Here is a 17490-nt window from a genome sequence, read left to right as displayed (position 1 = left end):
CTGCATACTGCACAGGTGGACTTTAATTCGTAATTTTTCTGATGCTTAGATCTGTTCTTTGAACAGAGTGTGAAGACAAGGGTAGAGAAAAGTAGTTCAGTTTGACAAAGAGCTGTGCTGCAAGGCCTTCAGGCATTGAGAGCACATTTCTGGATTGTGATGCTTCTCTTGTTCTCAGGTGAGCGTCCTTACCAGTGTCCTTACTGTGACAAAGCTTTCAGCAAGAATGATGGCTTGAAGATGCACATTCGCACCCACACCAGGGTAAGTCCCACACAGGGGTAAGGTTTTATGATTACTTGAGGATTGTCTGTGAATCATGTGGTGAAAAGTAATTAATTGCTGTTTGTGTAGAGATTAGGCTCTGCCAACCAAGGTATTTTGTACTTAGCAAAATAAGAGGCAAAGATTCAAGTCATTAACTTATAAATTCTAATTAGGACTCTCTTACCTTCTTTTTTCCCTGTGTTTGATTGCTTTTATGTTGAAATAATAGCTGTAGTAACCTCTTCATTTAACCCATGGTTATTTATAGATATTAATGTTGTTTACTGAGTAAACAATTCTGTAAAGGCTTCACTGTTACTGAAACTTCAGTATCCAGTGCTTTGATTCTTTGTGTGCCTGTAAAATCCAGTCACTGTGAGCTTTTCTAGAGGCTGTACTTTACTAATGGATGACAATTCTTAAGCTGCAAAATGACTTCATGTAAGTTTTGTTTTACCGGGAGCTCTTACAGCTCACAGAGGTCAGTGCAGCCTTGAGGCCAAACTGAGAAAGTTCTGCATGTGTTGGGAAATGAGGGTGACATTGAAGTTAGTAGTCTCCATATGGAAATGGGCACACAGAATTGCTTTCTAAATAAGTAAAAATAAACCAAAACAGTTTAATTTCTACTCTTCTACCTGTGTATTGAGCATATTAACTGGAGGTCCTAGGTGGAGTTCAGCTTTTGTCCCTCAAACTATAGAAGTAATCCGCAGTTTGTGCAGTGCTTCTTGGTAGTTCATTGGGAACGGGCTATTCCTTTGTTAGTTGTTTCTCCTTTTTCTCCGGCTGTTGAATCACTTTAAGAAGTGCTATAAATTCTTTACTGTTGTTACTGTCCCCTCTTACTGTGTTTGCTTGCACTAGGAGAAATTTCATGACCCATCTAAGTTCTGCATGACTGTGAGTGCTAAACAAGCTCTGGAACAGTGCCAAATTTAATTTTTTTCCCTGATTTTTCATACAGTTTGAGTAAAAACAACAAACCCCCCAGCCTCTGTAGAAAAAAAAAATTGAGGAAAAAAAAATAGTAATAGGCTTTTAGAGTCTACAGTGATTTACACCAAGTCATGTTTTCTTCTAAGCATTTTCTAGCTAATAGGGAGGAGTTTAGAAAATAAATTTTAAGGAGTGAATATTTCTTTTTAATATGTATTGTAGACTCTGTAATTAGATAGGCTTTGTGTTGCAGTAATAACATAGTAAAATTTGGTTTAAAATGTTATTTTAATAACATTAATTAACAGAGCAGGAAATGCTCTGCTGTACCATGTAGGCCAAATATCATCCTTAGAGGTACAAAGAACTCAGTTCACACCAAATGTGGTATGAGTGTTTCCATATACTTTAGATGTCTTGATCATCTACATCTGAAAGATCACATTTCAGGGTTTTTTATTTTTGTGTGTGAAAATGCTAAGCAGACTGCTGGTCATCCCCACAGATATGCGATAGGATTAAAATATGCAGGCAAAACATGTTTTTTTAGACTTGATTAGGTTTTGATTCTTCTGGTGGTCATGCTACTCCTATCCCAAAACTTAACAGTGAGGCTCATTCATATATGATTGGCATTCCATGTTCATTTATCTCCATGTAGTTTTTTTTTTTTTTTACTTTGAGGTAACAAGAATCAGTATTGATAAAATTTCCATTACCAGTAATTTTTAAATTGAAGCCTTTTGCTACAACCTTGCATGTCCCAACTTTCCCTCTTCTTCACAGCTCATCTTATTTAATATGTGAATAGAACTGGACAGCTAAAAAACTGAAGGTCTTAGGAGAAGAAAAATAATGAACTAGAATTAGTGATAAAAACAATAGAAGAGAAAGCAAAGTTTATTCCAAACTTCCACAGATTTTCAAGCAAGAATGAGGGTTTTTGCTGAGTCTGTTCTGCAGAACATTGTCCATGCAATACTGTAGGATAATAAGCTGTATTTTATTGTTCAGGTGAGTACACATTAGTGCAGGTACAAGGGAGTAAATATGTATTTTAGCTGATGTGAAAGAACAGAGTGGCAAAGAAAGGCTGGGTATTGCAAAGGAGTAAGATGGAATCAGGGGAGCAACAACACTGAGAGCTAAATGGGGAAGACACCATTATTTACAATTATTTACACACAGTTGTGTGCTTGGCAAGAATGTGATTTATTTAATCTTAGTAGTAGGTTGATGCTTGTCAGGAATGCAGGGTCCAGGAAACAAACAAACCCCTGCTCAACAGAGAAAACAGCTGCTGAGCTGTTCAGCTGTGTCTTTTTTGAAGTGCATGCTCATGATCTGAATACTGACTCAGAAGGAGGTGTGTTCTAACTGCACTCTGTAAAGACTTCTCCAGGGAAGAAAGGTACCTGTGCAGAAATTGTTTGAAATCCCTGAGCACAATACTAATTCACTATAACTTGTTCTGTGATCCTAGGCTATTTAAACAAAGACAAAACTAAAGATTAGGAAATAAAAACTGCACTGTGTTGATCAAAGGTTGGAGTCCTTTTGTTAGCGCTAAGAACAAGAAAAGCCAGGAAATCACACTTGAAATTTCTCTTTTCAGTCATCCTGTGTTTTGACTTTTTAAAACCATGTAAGATTGATGGCTCTGCCTTTTTTTTTTTACCCTTTCCTACACATACATTTTGTTTGAAATCTATTCTTGCATGCAAAATGATTATTCAAAGAATAAACAGTGAGATGTATAAATAAAGAAGGTATTTTTTCACCAGCTTAACCTAGCAGTGTGGAAATAAACACAATCATAGCACCCTTCTGCAAGGGCTATTCTCATAAATAGCATGGAAAAAAGTGTCTGGTCTTTTGGCCAGAAAGTTTGTGAAGTAGCTTAAAAGTAATACTATGATATTCACCAAAGACAGTAGAGATTAAATCTCCATGTATTTTACCATTGGGCTGAAATGCCAAACCTGGTGCTGGGGATCAGGGAAGGCTGCTGGAGAAATTGTTGTAGAAAGTTGATTAAGGTCTGGCAGCTGCTAAAGTGGGCTCAGCCTGGGTGGCCACAGGTGTCAGCTCCAGCTCTGGAGTAAACAGAGAAGGTAAGGCAAACCCCTGCTGGCCAGGAGAGGGGCAGAAAACACCACCCACTAATACTAAAACGTCACCTGGGTACTGATTTGTTTCAGTGAAAGTAAATGTGTTTGGTTTATGGTTTGATGGGTTTAGTTTTCTTTTCCTTGAGGAGAAATATAACGCGCTAGGAATACATAAGTGAGGAACTCATTGAAGTTGTTGATGAAATGAGTTTACAGACCGTATCAGCTTTGAGGGAGTACATGTACACTTCCAGCGCTCACAGTGTGGGGAAACTTCAGCTCTTTCCTAAGGCTTTATTCAGTGCCTGACTTAACATATCATAGTTTGAGCTTAAACATGTGAAAAAATTATTGTATGTTACAGCAAGAGAATTTTTAATGTTTGGAAAAATGGCCATTGATAGGTGCCCAGAGTTATTGTCAGATTAACTGGATGTTTTCATTACTTTTGAGAATGGTGATTTTATTACGGTTGGTTTCAATGATGGAAAGCAGAAAGAGTCAAAGCCATTTGAAAACGGCTTTTTATCACTTGATTTGAATATTTCATATTTACATATAGCAGATATATTTAGTTTTTATAGCTTGTTTAAAAATCTTATTTCTAGTGGGTGGAAGGCTGCCAGCCTGTGCTCAAATTACACATTTCTGAGGTAATTTAAAAATTAGAGACATTTCAGTGTGTCAATGGGCCCATTTTTGTTTCATGCATAAGTGCCTACTATTTTAAAACACATTAATATTTAAATATGTTTAAAAACACAGTATGTGCAAAAGTTAGCCAACTTTGAGTTAATTTTGAGTTTTATTTGTGAATTTCATGGGAGTAGGGATAAATCATGGTAAGTATGTTAGTGAACCAGTCTTTTGTAGAGGACTCTTCCAGTCAGTGTTTGAGCTCGCTGCTGGGACAGTACAAAAAAAGGTCCTGAGTTAAGCAGGCTTTCCAAGCCACTCCTCTGGAACTTTACACCACCCCCTCTTTTCTTTTTTAACATGGAAGAATATTGAAATAATAGTAAATAAGAAATAATGCAAGGACGATATTGACAGAATTTCACTAGTTCCGTGTTTCCCAGGAAATATTTGGGCTTGAAGTTTGAGAAAGGGTCCTGTGTTCTAGAAGCACCACAGAATGCTATTGTAAAAAAAAAAAAAAAAAAGTAGTTTGTGTACTAAATATAGACTTATGTGCATATGACAGTGAGTAATGAAATAATATGATGTGTTGATTGAATTTGGAGGGCTTTTTCCATATTGGATTTTATCTGTATTTCCCTGTTGGTGAGATACAAGTGAGTTCCCAAACATCTGCCTGAGGATGATGACTTTGCCAGGGCTGTGGTTTCCTTGCCTTTGGAATCTGTGTTTACACACAGAATGTGGAAGGTTTGAATCCCACTGCACCTATATTTTCACACTTTTTTATGTAATGTTGGCTGATGATCATCCCTTCCTCACAGACAGAAAATGTGTTTTTTCTATATTGATACTGTTATTTTCTAGGAGCAGCTGAACAGCTATTGCATTTTCATCATGGCTGATTAAATAAACCCTCCTTCACTAAATTTTAGGGGGTGGAATTACCTCAGCAGTTCAAAAAAACCACAAAGAAACAAAAACGTTTCAGATTATAGGTAGCAAATAAGCAGGACAGCCATGGAAAATGGCAAGTTAATGATACGGTAAAGCCCAACTAATTGGATATACTGGAGGTTTTAAGAAATGCACTTTTTTTTTTTTTTTTTCTGGCAGGCATTTCAGAGAAGAGGCATGCTTCTGTTTTAATTTAAGAATTTTTTGCAAAAAAGATTTTTTTTAATACCCCTAAAACTGAATTGAGACCTGTTCTAACAAAAACATCAGTCATTTCTAATAAATGTCCCATTTTTGTTTAAATATGCCAAAATTATTTCACAGTTGTTCTAACAGGAAAATGTCTTCTCCTCCTCTAATTGTTGGAGGTATTTTTTAAAGGATTTTACTTTTCAACAGAGGAAACATGTACTTGTAAAGTGATTTTTAATTGAGGTCTAATATTATAAATTTCAAATTACTACCACTTCTGTAGAGTTGTAAATTCTCATCACCCTTTGTCTTCCTGTGTCAATGTTATGTTAGTAATTTAAGTAGGCATCTGTCTCTGGTTGAGCCACTTGCTGTGACTTGCAGAAAATTTCCAGTTACTAGGAAAGGAACTTGTTCCTTCTTGCACATTTTGCACACTTAGATACAAAACTGGACTCCATTAACTTGGACTGTCTGTGAATTTAAGTGTAAGCAGATTTCCTGCTTTTTCAGGTTGGCAAAGCTGTAGGATTTCCAGACTTCTGTTTGAGAAATTAGCTCCTTGCATCCGCAAACATGGCTGGTGTATTTTAATGTTACCTGTCTGGTGATATGTGTTCATTCTAGGCCAGATATTTCCAATCTTGCTGATTTCTTTTTTCAAAATTTTCATTTCATTAACCCTCTGTTCAGGTAATAATAGAAGTACACACAGCAGCAAATTATATTTATTAAGAGTTATACTGATATTTCCAAAATTTTCATGTAAAAAGGAGTTTGAAATCAGATAGTATTATTGTATCTCAGGAGTAGACATTATGAAGCCTTTCAGAAAGGAAAGCTTCATTTTAGAATAATGCAAAGTAAGATTCTAAGAAAATTTTCTTTTGTGTCCTGTAACATTATCATTATTCATGTCTCTCAATTTTCACATTCATGTCACGATTGTAAAAGTCTGCAAGTAACACAAGACCTGATAAGCTTTTCCTTTTTTCTCTGAACTTCTTTCAAAGTTCAGTTTTCAACATGTTGATAATACAGATCCATGAGGCTGATAGTTGTCATCTTAACTCTTATTTTAATCTTCAGCTATGATTTATTCGGTACTAGTAGTTTTTAAATTATGGTTGTCTTGCTGTAACTGTTGAGCTGATGTAATAGTTCTGAATTCAGATGTAGAAAGCAAGTTGGAGACACCACTACCAAAGTCATCCATCTTTCATCTGTGTAACTAATTTTACCACGTTTACAGAAATAACCAAGTGCCAAGTTAGTGTACATAATGCATTTATATTTCTTAAGGGAGATACAGTCAACTGCAGCAAAAGTTACCAGTTCAGACACTTTGCATTTAAGTATTTCCATGTACTGCACTCAGAGGACACTGTACACACTTTCTGTCCAGCTCTTGAAGGCGGCATCAAATGGCCTTGAGATTGTCACGTTCTGAATGAAGTCTTTCTAATGCAAATCACAACTTGCTGAGAATTCAATGCGTGATTTGTGGTTCAGCCATCCACAGACATAGGAGTGTGTACTGCAGACACTGTTCGATTTGGCATAGTTGTTAAAATGTTGAATTTCTCTCAGTTCTAATGGTAAAACCCATCCAGAGATGGGAGCTTTTAGGTTAGCATGTCAGTCTTAAGCAAAGCACCTTCCAGAGTACCACTGGTCTTTGCTAGGCCTTTTCCTTGTTCAGAGGCAGGAAGGTTATAAATCCAGATCTACATATTTCTGTTCATACCTGGCATGCTTAAAACTGTGATATTAAATCACTGCAGTATCAGCCACATCCTGTCTCTCTTGCTCTCCCTGCTCCCTTCCTCATTTAGATCATCAATAAAAGAAAACACATGTAATCTTTCAGCTTGGCTGCCACCATAGCCATGGCCTGGCAGATGCTTTTTCAACAGAGGGCAGATTTATAGTACCAGCACTTGCTAACTCCTCTGAAGTCAGACTTGGATGATCTTCCCAATGAGCTCCTGTTTTGTTGACAGTAACCAGGTTTTTCCCTTGGCTCAATGTTTTAAATCTGTCCAGCTTTCTTCTCATCTCAACATTGACCCCTTTTGTCCTTTTGTGGTGGCTTTAACTTTTTCAGACCTTTTGCCATGGTTTTTATCTCTTTTTTTTTTTTTTCTCTGCTCGTGTTTCGAGCAGTGATGGTTATGCCAAGCAAACATCATCTTTTCCATGTTACAAGTGTTGCTTTCTCCAAGCATTGCACAATGGAAATTTGACATGAGGGGGAGGAGGAGAGAGAAAAGGAAAAGCACAGAATGTTTTGTTTTGAAGAAATTGGTCTGTGAGGATGATGTCTTCTTCAAAACCAACCAAAAAAAAAAAAAAAAAGGGCTTTTTCTCTGGAGATAATTTGAGGGCCAAGTTTTGCTCTGGACAGTACTACTGATTTTCCTGAAGCAGATACAGATGTGAATGGAGGGCAGCTTCACTCAGGGGAGAGGAGGCTGGTGTGAATCAGAGTAGTGTCTGCTGAAGTCACTGGAATATACAGATGGAATGGATCTAAAATTAGATCAAAGACAGCTTTGGGTGTGTATCATGCACTACATATGTGAATTTCAATACAAATGCCAAGGGGATGGTTAGATACACCCTTTTTTGCCACAGAGAGTAATAGAAATAGCCAAACATAACCTGGAGAAAGATGAATATCAGGTGACTTCAGCTTCCCAGAGTTTAAAAATGGCTCTTTGTCCAAAATGGAATCCTGAATCCATTTAACTCTGAAATGACTGACCTGGTCATAATCAAGTCAGTTCTTCAGATAGCTGAAGACCAAGATAATAAAAAGGGAGCAAGTCTACCTGGTGCAGTTTGCAGGAGTGAATGCTTTCATAGGTGTTTAAGATGTGCACATTGTATACTTCACTTTGCACTTTCTGGGTGACAACCTCCACACAGAAAGGCTGCTTTTGGAGAACTTGCAGAAATGTGGTTTGTGTTAACAGCAATGCAAAACCAATTAAGGGGTTGTTGCAGAAACCTGCTTTTCATATGACTTAATCATACATTTCCTTTAAAAATGCAGACCCTGCTCCATGAAGTCTTTAGTCAGGCCAGCAAAGCTCCCTGTGATGTGAAGCTTTTGGTCTAGATGATGGTATTTTTTTTTCCACAGATCTGTTCAGATATTTTTTGGTAATTTGTTACGTTTTTCTCTTTAGTGGAGAATCATGGAAAAATGCCTCCTCTAGGAAACTTGATGGGAGGAGACTCCCAAGTGAAGAACCCCATCTTTGTCCCACTGAGGTGTCTGGACCTGCATAGAGCTGCTTTAAAGAGAGAGACATGGACATACCCAACACTAATTGATAGTGCACTGTGTTGCATTTATGGTTAATGCTGGTGAATCCTGGCAGGATTCAGCAATATATGGAGACCTGATGGTTCCCAACACACTGAGAGCAGGAATTCAATAACCAGACAGCTTATTCTCTTCATTGCTTTAATGCCTGCGTGAGTTGTTCCATGTCACTTACCCATGCATCCCACATCATCTCCCAAAAGAACTTGATCACTGCCTATTATTTGTTAATTCATAGATTTAGCTTTTTTTTTTTTGGCCTATTGATTTACAGGCATTGCTTTCAATTTAATTTAGTAAAAACTGTTTACTTTTCTTAAAATACCCTTCTTCAGAACTTAAGCAGTACAGAATTTGAGACCACAGAAAAAAGTAGAATGAGAGTGAAAGAAGTATAGTTGGTGCAAAAATAAGGGTGCTTCTAGAACTTTAAAATTTTAATGAAGCCATGTGAAGTGCCATAATGATAATTTTTACATTTAATTGATTTATTTAATTGTTCATTTCTACACAGTTCTATTGTAACTTTAGTGGAATCAGGGAGGAATTACACCTATATAAATTTCTGTATTAAGGAAGAGCTTCAAAGAAAAAAATCTTTACATTAGTGGTTTTCCTTATGTATCTCTAATTATTTATTTGAGGTCAGTGGGACTGCCGCTTTTCTAACATCATGTGTTACAGGAGCTGCTAACCAGTAGTTCTAATAAAAATACAGATAGCTTGGTTGCTATCTGTGCACTTCTTTTGAGATTCTGCAATGAATATGTGATTAACCTTCTGTCACCCCTTTTCAAAATAAGTTTTTCCCCTACCATGAGCTTTCCTTGTACCTCCTCTTCCTTCCCTCACCTCTTCCCCTGCTTGGAAATGTGCTAACAAACATGAAGTTTTTGGGGATGATCTTGTCTGTATGCTTTAAGCATTTGTGGAGGATAAAGGAAAGTACGTTGGAATTTTATGTTCCTGTACCTTTCATGTGACAAAAAGCAGACTCCCCAAATGGCTGGGTTTGAAAGACTGGAACAGATAATTAATTCATAAGTGGGTGCAGAAGTGGAAACTTCTGCAGCTGTCAGGCCACAGCTTTCCTAGCTTTCACTTAATCATTTGAAAGTCGTTTTCTGTTGTTTTCACTGACTGTAACCCCTTGGAGAGAATATAAAACTTGCACCATCGAGCATGGAATTCCACTGCTTTAATGATCTGGGCTCTGTGTTGACTCACTTTTACTCCCTGTTGTCATTCCATGCAGGAAAAGCCGTACCAGTGCTCGGAGTGTAACAAGGCTTTCAGTCAGAAGCGAGGCCTGGACGAGCACATGAGGACCCACACCGGGGAGAAGCCATTCCAGTGTGATGTGAGTTCCTCTCTCCCTTTGTCTTCTCAGTGCAGCAGCAGGAATTAATTGGAGTGACACCATGGCCTTGCACCTATTGGCTGTACATAGTTACACTTCTCGTGGTCTTGGATTGCTTAAGGAAGGAAAGGATATTCAGGGAATTTTATGCACCCTCTTTGGTTGCCAAGAGCCTTGCACGCCCCTTCATTTTATGGATTTGGATCCCATAAGAGTTATTTTCACTATTAATAATGCATTTTGGATGTTACAATTTACAAATTCATGCTGGTTGGGTTCCTGTATAAATTGTATGACAGGTTAATAGCTGGAGATTAGCTTATGTAGGAAAAGGTATTTCCTTTATTACATGGAATCTGAATGCTTCTGATGTTGAATGGCACAAATATGAATTCAGAATTTCCAGTTTCTAGTGAAATCTGGTCTGACATTTTCAACATCTGCTCACAGCCTTTTTTTTGTTGTTCAGTGAGGAAATCTGAGATGCTGTGCACACTTGCAGTGCTGAAATGCAGCATATCCTGTGGCAGTTCATAGATCACTGTCAGGTACCTCTCATGCAGCCTGCCCCCTTTGTATACAACATCTCTCAGCTTTTGGGAGGTACGTGGGAAGGCTCAATGTGCCAAAACTGCTGGGGAATAATGTCTTACGGAACTATCAAATGCCAAAATTGTTGCTCAAGGATTTAGAGAAAGGCATCAGAATGGAGTGTAGAATTAGTGTAGGTGTTTCGTTTTGTGATCCTCACTCTTCATGAAGCAGTCACAGGGGACTGCCAATTCTCAGTCATAACCTAGATGGCTCAGTCTGAGCAGCTGTAAAATTGCTCAGAAATGTCTAAAATTAGATGCAAAATTAGAATAACAGATTGGCAGGAAAGTTTCAAGGGTCTGTTAACCATTCTGTTTTTTAATGAATAATCTGATGTCATTTCATTGAGAATAAAATATATTAATTTCATGAAAAAGTTCAGCTAAGATATTTTGCTTATGTCTACAAGTTAGGAGATTTGCTGTATTCTTCTGGGATAATCTCAGCCTGGCTCTGGATAGTACCTTGAGGATTTCTCTAACTCCAAATCATTGTCAATAACTTTTTCAGCTTTCAGATCACTATACTGTTTATCAGCTGTTGGCCAGCTTGCAGTGTAAATGCAGTTTTTCCCACACTGTGGATCCAAGATTCGCTGCTCTTGGATTCACAGTGTGCTTTTTCAGACTAACTTGGTAGGGTGGTTCTATTTTATTCTTTTTCCTTGGTTTGATTAAAAATCGGAGCTGTATGAAATGCACTTTCCAGTTTCAGCTTTTCTTTCCGCATCAGTTAAATAGACCTGTACTCCCCCAAACCATAGCATTCCAGAAACAGCTGTAATCTGTGTCTGCTCCTGGTTCTTTTCTGAGAATTTTTGTGTGCCTTCTGTTACTGGAGATATTTTTCATAATTTAAATTTCTGCCTTGTTTCACCAAAATTACTCTTCAGAAGGAGTCTTTTGCTGGCTGCACCCTGCAGAGACTGCTGACCTTTCAGGGTTTGGACATAGCAGTAGTTGCCTTCACTGTTCATTCCTGCACTCCTCAGTCAACCAGGTGCCCACTGTGGTCTGTTGCTTAATGCACACTTGGAGGGTGTTAAAATTGATGTTTTCAATAGTTACTCCTTATTTCACCTGGGCTCCTGTTCTGCACATGGTGGGGACATAGTAAAAATGTCACCAGGAGCAGACCATTCCTCCAGAGCTGTCTTGCACATTGCATGCCTCAGATGTTTTGGTACAAGTTACAGCAAAACCAGTAGTGGACAATTACAGAAAAATGAACCTGTGGGTGTTAGTTATTGTGGGCTACCTGATACTACATTTCCTTTTTACACTCAAATATTTTCACCTACAATTTTTTATTCTGCTCAAGGTAGCTGTAAATACTCTCATTATTTTTCCTATAATGAATTGAGTGATAATTTGTGGCAGTGGCTTTGACAAGTTCTTATTTCTGGAATACCACATGCAAATTCTTTTAGTCTGTACTTTTGCTTTAAATGGATTTCTTCCCCCCCAGAGTCAGAAATAAAAGTCATGTCTTCTCTTCTGTCTCATTCTCCTCTCTCTCAGGCACATGGAACGGTCATTACAGTGCAGAATTGAGTTCCATGTGAAACTAATCCTTGTACTCTGTTTAAGAAAGATACTACAGTTTATTTATGTGTCCATTTCTGTGTCTTATCAATTGACAAAACATTTTTAGAACTTAATCTCTCAAAGCTCTCACATCCCACAGATAATAGTGGAAATTGAATATTACCATTTTAAGATGACAATTCCTAATACGTGTCAACAAGGAGAGTGAAAATAACTGAAAGATGGGAATAGGAATGCAATTTTTCATAGTAAATTAGATGTCTGTGCTCTCCAGACCAGCCTGTTTTTTACTGGAAGGCCAACTGAACTTCAGTTTCTCAGAGACAATAGATTATTTTGGGGGGGAAGAAAGGTCAAGTACTGCCTGTCCTGGTTTCTTTCCAGTACAGTATTTCCTTCCACTGTGCCTCTAGTTGACCTTGCACTTACTTTCAAATGTCAGTCTTTTCCATCTTCCCTACTTGATCAAACCTTTGATCATTTTGAAGAGATTGATTAGAGCTCAAGGGCACATTAGCAAGAGTGATTGTAAATCTATAAAATATCAGTCTCGCTTACAAAATTGATATATGAAGCAAACTCTTAAAAAAATCCCCAAAACATTTCTGTGTAAGCACAGCACAGAATGTGCCATATCTTTAATAATCCTGTGCATTCCATGTTCTATTTGAAGAAGGAAGGTAGCATAACGTGCTAGAGCCTTGGAGGAGCAGAATGACACATTATATTAGTTCCATGAGCAGTATAAATGAAAAAATGAGCTTTGAGGCTGTGTTATAAGCTGTTTATTTTGGGAAATGAAGAGTGTGGGTAAGATACACAGAATACAAACGTATCTTGTATGTGCGTATATCCCTGATTGGCTTCCTGGCTCTTAAGAAACATGGGGTATTCACAAGTGTATGACACTTCTAACATGCTATGGGACTTGGCTATGATTAGACAAATGTTATGGGTTCACTTTGTGGGCTCTGTGGAGGAGAAACAGAAACTGGTTTTGGGCAAAAGCAGTGCTACGAGCTGACCAGTGGCTGCTGCAATTGAGGATCACAGTCAACAAAAGAGTGGCTGTTGCTTGGGTCTGAATGAGGTGATCATTCAGTGGGGAAAAAAGCTGGAGAGCTGCAGTTGCTCTGTGAAAGTCCTCAGTATTACATCATGTCATAAAGTCACAAATGTTGTATTGCAGCAGCACACGCAGTGGCGGGGGGGAAATTTTGGGTACACAGCTTGCCTCTGGCCATTGCTCTTTTTATGGTCATTGGATGGTTTTGCCTTAATTGGCATAAAATACATATGCTGGAGGTCAAGATGATCTACTTGGATAGTCAACTCCAGTTGTCCTGGACTCAAAAGAATGAGTCATCATTCAGCATTTGCATTAGTTTGATGCCAATATAAATTTAAAGCTTCATTTTTCTAAAGAGGGATTGTCTTGGGTTCCCTGAGTTCTTTTCTGCATGAAAGAGAGATTGTCTGGAATGAACATGGAATATTAAGAATGCAAGCCTAGGGATGTTCATTCTTGTTTAATTATATGACTCTTGCCTGTTTCGTTTGTCAAATCAGCAGCTGCTTCCTGTTCTTATTTTCTTCATTTCTATGTGAAATTCATGTGTACAGTATATACTTGCATGGTAGGTGAATGTGACAGTATAACTGTATGATTTCAGTTGTGTTTGTGTCTTGCCTTAACTTTTAATTCTAACTTTTCTTTGCTGAACTTGTTCTTAACCTTTCATGGTTTTAATTTTAACTTCAGTACAGGGATTTTTATAAAGTGATGGCTTTAGTGTGACAGAGTCCATCATCCCTCTATCCATTAATTCAAATGACAGAATGAACTGGACTGCTTGGAGTACAGTGGAGGAAGGGAAGCAGCACACCAAATAATAAAGCCAAGGAAATGCACCTTCATTTGTCAGATGTCTTCCATTTTCTTGGCCTAGCAGAGAAAGGCTGGAACAATGAGGTTTCTTTTATATTAATAATTAGCCTTTATTGCAGTCTTCAGAACCTCTTTATTCTCACTCCTCCCTCCTTGTAACTGATGAATTGGAACTGATTCTTTTGGAAGCTGCAGATGCCATTCTGGAGGTCAGGAAGGAAATACTTTATTTGAACTGAGGGATGCTCATGATGTTTTGTCATAATTTTTGCTGCATCCCAGGCAGAACAGTAGCTTTAGAAAAACCTCAACAAATCAACACTGTGTTATCAGGACACCTCAAGGTGTTGGTATTTTGAAGATTGGGTCTTTCTTAGACGGCATCCTTACACCTGTGGTACCACTCCTAATGTACGACATTAAAAGATACCAGACAGAGTAGAAGTCTTTCAGGTGCTTTCTGAAGGAGTTATTCGTCCAAAGACCAGCTCATTTATTAAGTACTGCAGGTATGTGTGGCTGTGGTCTCAGTGGTGTAAATTAAGGAGTGTTGTACATGCTTGAAATGTAAACACTTCATTTGTTTTGTCTTCACTGCTTCAGGTTTGTGATCTGTCCTTCAGCCTGAAGAAGATGCTGATCCGACACAAGCTGACTCACAACCCCAACCGCCCCATGGCAGAGTGCCAGCTCTGCCACAAGAAATTTACTAGGAATGACTACCTCAAAGTGCACATGGAGAATGTCCATGGAGAAACTGACAGCTAAATATGGCCTCTGTGAGAAAATTGGATCCAAAGTGGTGCATTTTTATGTGTGCAAACTCCAGACTTTTTACCTGGCCAGTAAGCACAGTCAGGAGAAACAACTGTAATGCCTTGTCATGTTATTTTTCCCACTTTTGGTGAAAATACACTAGTTGGAAAAAAACCCAAAGACATCACCCGATGTAAAACATACCTTGAAAAGAAAAAAGTTGAAGATACAAGAACTTTGAAAAAAATTTTATCCTCACTAAAAAAAAAGCTTTAAGCAAACTTCTCTTTGTTAATTACATCCTTAGAAATGTAGATATTAGTAGCAGTGTCTGGAAATCCTGGACACTTGCAACTGAACTCTTGACTGTCTGCAACTGTATTTCTGTATCTAACCTACAAGCCTCCATTAAAATTATTTAATTTGAAACCACACAAAATTTGTCATTCTAACTGACTGCTGATTGTATCCAGGCTTATTTTAATTGTGTAATAATTATGCATTTTATTCTAACACAATTCTGTCTCATTTTATTTGCAGCTTTCTCATTACTGTATGAAACTCATTAACGTAAATAGGTTCTTGAGATGCCAGAATGTGTGGGTACAGAACTGTGGAAATCTGTCAACATTCAGTATTCCGGTATGAGATTGAGGAGGATTTATTTCTTCTGGTTACATGAAACTAGACTGAAGTGAGAATTTTGAGCAATTTAATTTAAGTGCTGTATTCCTACTTACTGTTGCTGGCAAGGCAAGTGGAAAGACATCTTAACAGAGTGGCTTGAGCAGCAGCTAGAGTTGTTGAGTTTACGTGTATTTGATTTCCTGGTGAACAGCTGGTTCCCACAGTATTTCTTCCTGCTGAATCAGATGCCCTGGGTTTCTTCATCCCACTTAAATACCTTTTTTTTTTTTTTTTTAAATTCTGTTCATGACGACTGAGAAAAATACATCTTTGAAGCCAAGTAACAAGCAAATTTTTCATGTTATCAGAGTGAGTTGTTTGCTGCAGAAGACTCTTCAAAAGAATTCCCACAGGCCCTCTTGTACAGCCAGATAACCAAGAAATTCTTATCTACAAGGACAATAAAACTGCAACTTCAGAGGGCGGTTGCATGTAGAATTCCTGAGTTATCAGCAGTTAATATTAAGGCTCTGGCAGTTAATATTAAGGCTCTAGCAAACTGTTCATATTCATTTTGGACCTGTCAGTGTTGTGCAAAATGAACTTGCATTGGGACATCTTGCTTCTAGATTTCATGGGAAAAGAATTCAACTTCTTTCTGAACTGCAGCAGGGACATTCACGCTGAAATGAGCAGCACAGTTCTTTATCTCACAGTAGACTCAGATTTCTCTGTCACAAGGTAGATTTTCTATTCAGAAGTGCAAAATAAAAGAAATGGAAGTAGTAGGATTGCTAGATACAGAAATAGCTAGTAATTAATGATATATTTGGTGATTAACACTTCCTTCAGTAGCACCTTGAGTATTTTATTGCACTCAGTTTGTCTGTTGAAGTGCGTATACTTTGTTGTTATTAGATTGTTTAGGATTCCTGCAAATTTTGGAGAAGTGTAATCATAAATAATTCTCTTGTTTGGGACAACCACCTATATGTAAAAGCATCCTAAGCCTTCATGCTTAGGATTTCATGCTTTTTGCTTTCTCAAAGGTAGGAGAAGCTTGGAGACTTTGCCAGTTCTATTCCACAAGTCATTTTTTCATATAAATCAAGTATATTCTATGTGTGTAAGAAAATATAGTAGAAATAAGCATTATAAAGTTGAGTGGAGAATACTTGCTCTCCTTGTTTTTAGTGATTTTGTTACCAGAACAGTTCAACGAACTTTCTAGGTCCAAAGAACTTTAATTTACTGATAGTTATTATAAAACTTAATATAATTTTAAATGTTCTGTTAGCAAAAGCAACCAGTATCGTATACTCAGTTATGTAATGGTGTTTTAGCTATATGTTCTTAATTATCTGCGTGGAGAGTTAGATTGGTAATTTTTTGACATGCCTGGGATGAGTGACTTTTTGTTGTTGTTGTCGTTTGCATTTTTGACATAAATGAAATCAAGAATTCAGTCACAGGAGAACCAAGATTACAGTTCTTCGGTTTTCTGCCTCTATTTTTTTTCCTTCTTCAGTTTGGTCGTTACAAACTCAGGCACAGAGAACAACAGAAGAAAATAAAACACAAAAGAAAAGAAGTGTAAAGTGGAGGTTTTCTAAGGAGTTTTTGAGGGACAAGGCTATTAAAACACAAAGAAGAAAATGCTTTTGGGGAAAAAAGACGCTAATAATTTTACATATTTTTGCATAGGGTTTGTGTGAGATCTGTGCTGCAAAGTTGTTAGGGTTTAAGGTTAATGGTTTGGGATTTAGTGTTAAAAAATATTAAGGCTTAATAACTGCATTTGAGAAGTACACCTGGTTGTGAAAGTCAATAACTAGAGAGGAGAATATACTTCTTTTTTTAGGTTTTTTTTTTTAGGTAATTTCTAGATAAACTACAATATATTAAGATTAATCATGCTGTATGTAATTAACAGCAGCAGTTAAGCAGCTGAAGCTTTGATCTTGTTAATGGCATCAATAGAACAAGGGATTGACAGGATCCGTGTGGGAGTTCCGACCTTCATGGCAAGCACAAGAAGTAGATGCAGAAGTTGAAGCCAAGCTCCAGGTGAGCATCTCTTCCATAATGTCCTCCAGGAACTTTCCCTTTGGGCTAAAGTGGCTGCAGACCTGAGCTCCTGCAGAGCCAGCACCTGGCTTAGCAGCTTCAGGTGTTTCCATGGCAAGAGCTGACCTGTTCTTTCCATGGGGGCCTGAATTTCTCACAGTTAGAGGTAATATGTTTCACATTACTGGATTCATGAACTGTGTAATAGATTT

The 17490-nt window shown here is 37.7% G+C and overlaps 1 protein-coding gene across 5 annotated transcripts in view; it reads left to right on the top strand.

Annotated features, from left to right (window-relative positions):
• PRDM5 (PR/SET domain 5) overlaps nucleotides 1-17071 on the top strand; it is a 64486-nt gene extending 47415 nt beyond the window's left edge. For 4 of the 5 annotated variants that reach the window (XM_085057804.1, XM_085057802.1, XM_085057801.1 and 1 more), the window contains 3 exons: nucleotides 179-264; nucleotides 9695-9799; nucleotides 14432-15117. In XM_085057804.1, coding sequence (XP_084913930.1) covers nucleotides 179-264; nucleotides 9695-9799; nucleotides 14432-14596 — 356 coding nt within the window. In that variant the 3' untranslated portion in view covers nucleotides 14597-15117. The other variant, XR_014851553.1, reaches the window with a different exon arrangement.
• The last annotated feature ends 419 nt before the right edge of the window (nucleotides 17072-17490 follow it).

This window comes from Lichenostomus cassidix, chromosome 4 (genome assembly GCF_008360975.1).
Source record: "Lichenostomus cassidix isolate B80296 chromosome 4, HeHo_3.0, whole genome shotgun sequence".
In the NCBI taxonomy this organism is placed as follows: Eukaryota; Metazoa; Chordata; class Aves; order Passeriformes; family Meliphagidae; genus Lichenostomus; species Lichenostomus cassidix.
This window is presented reverse-complemented; position numbering and strand designations above follow the sequence as displayed.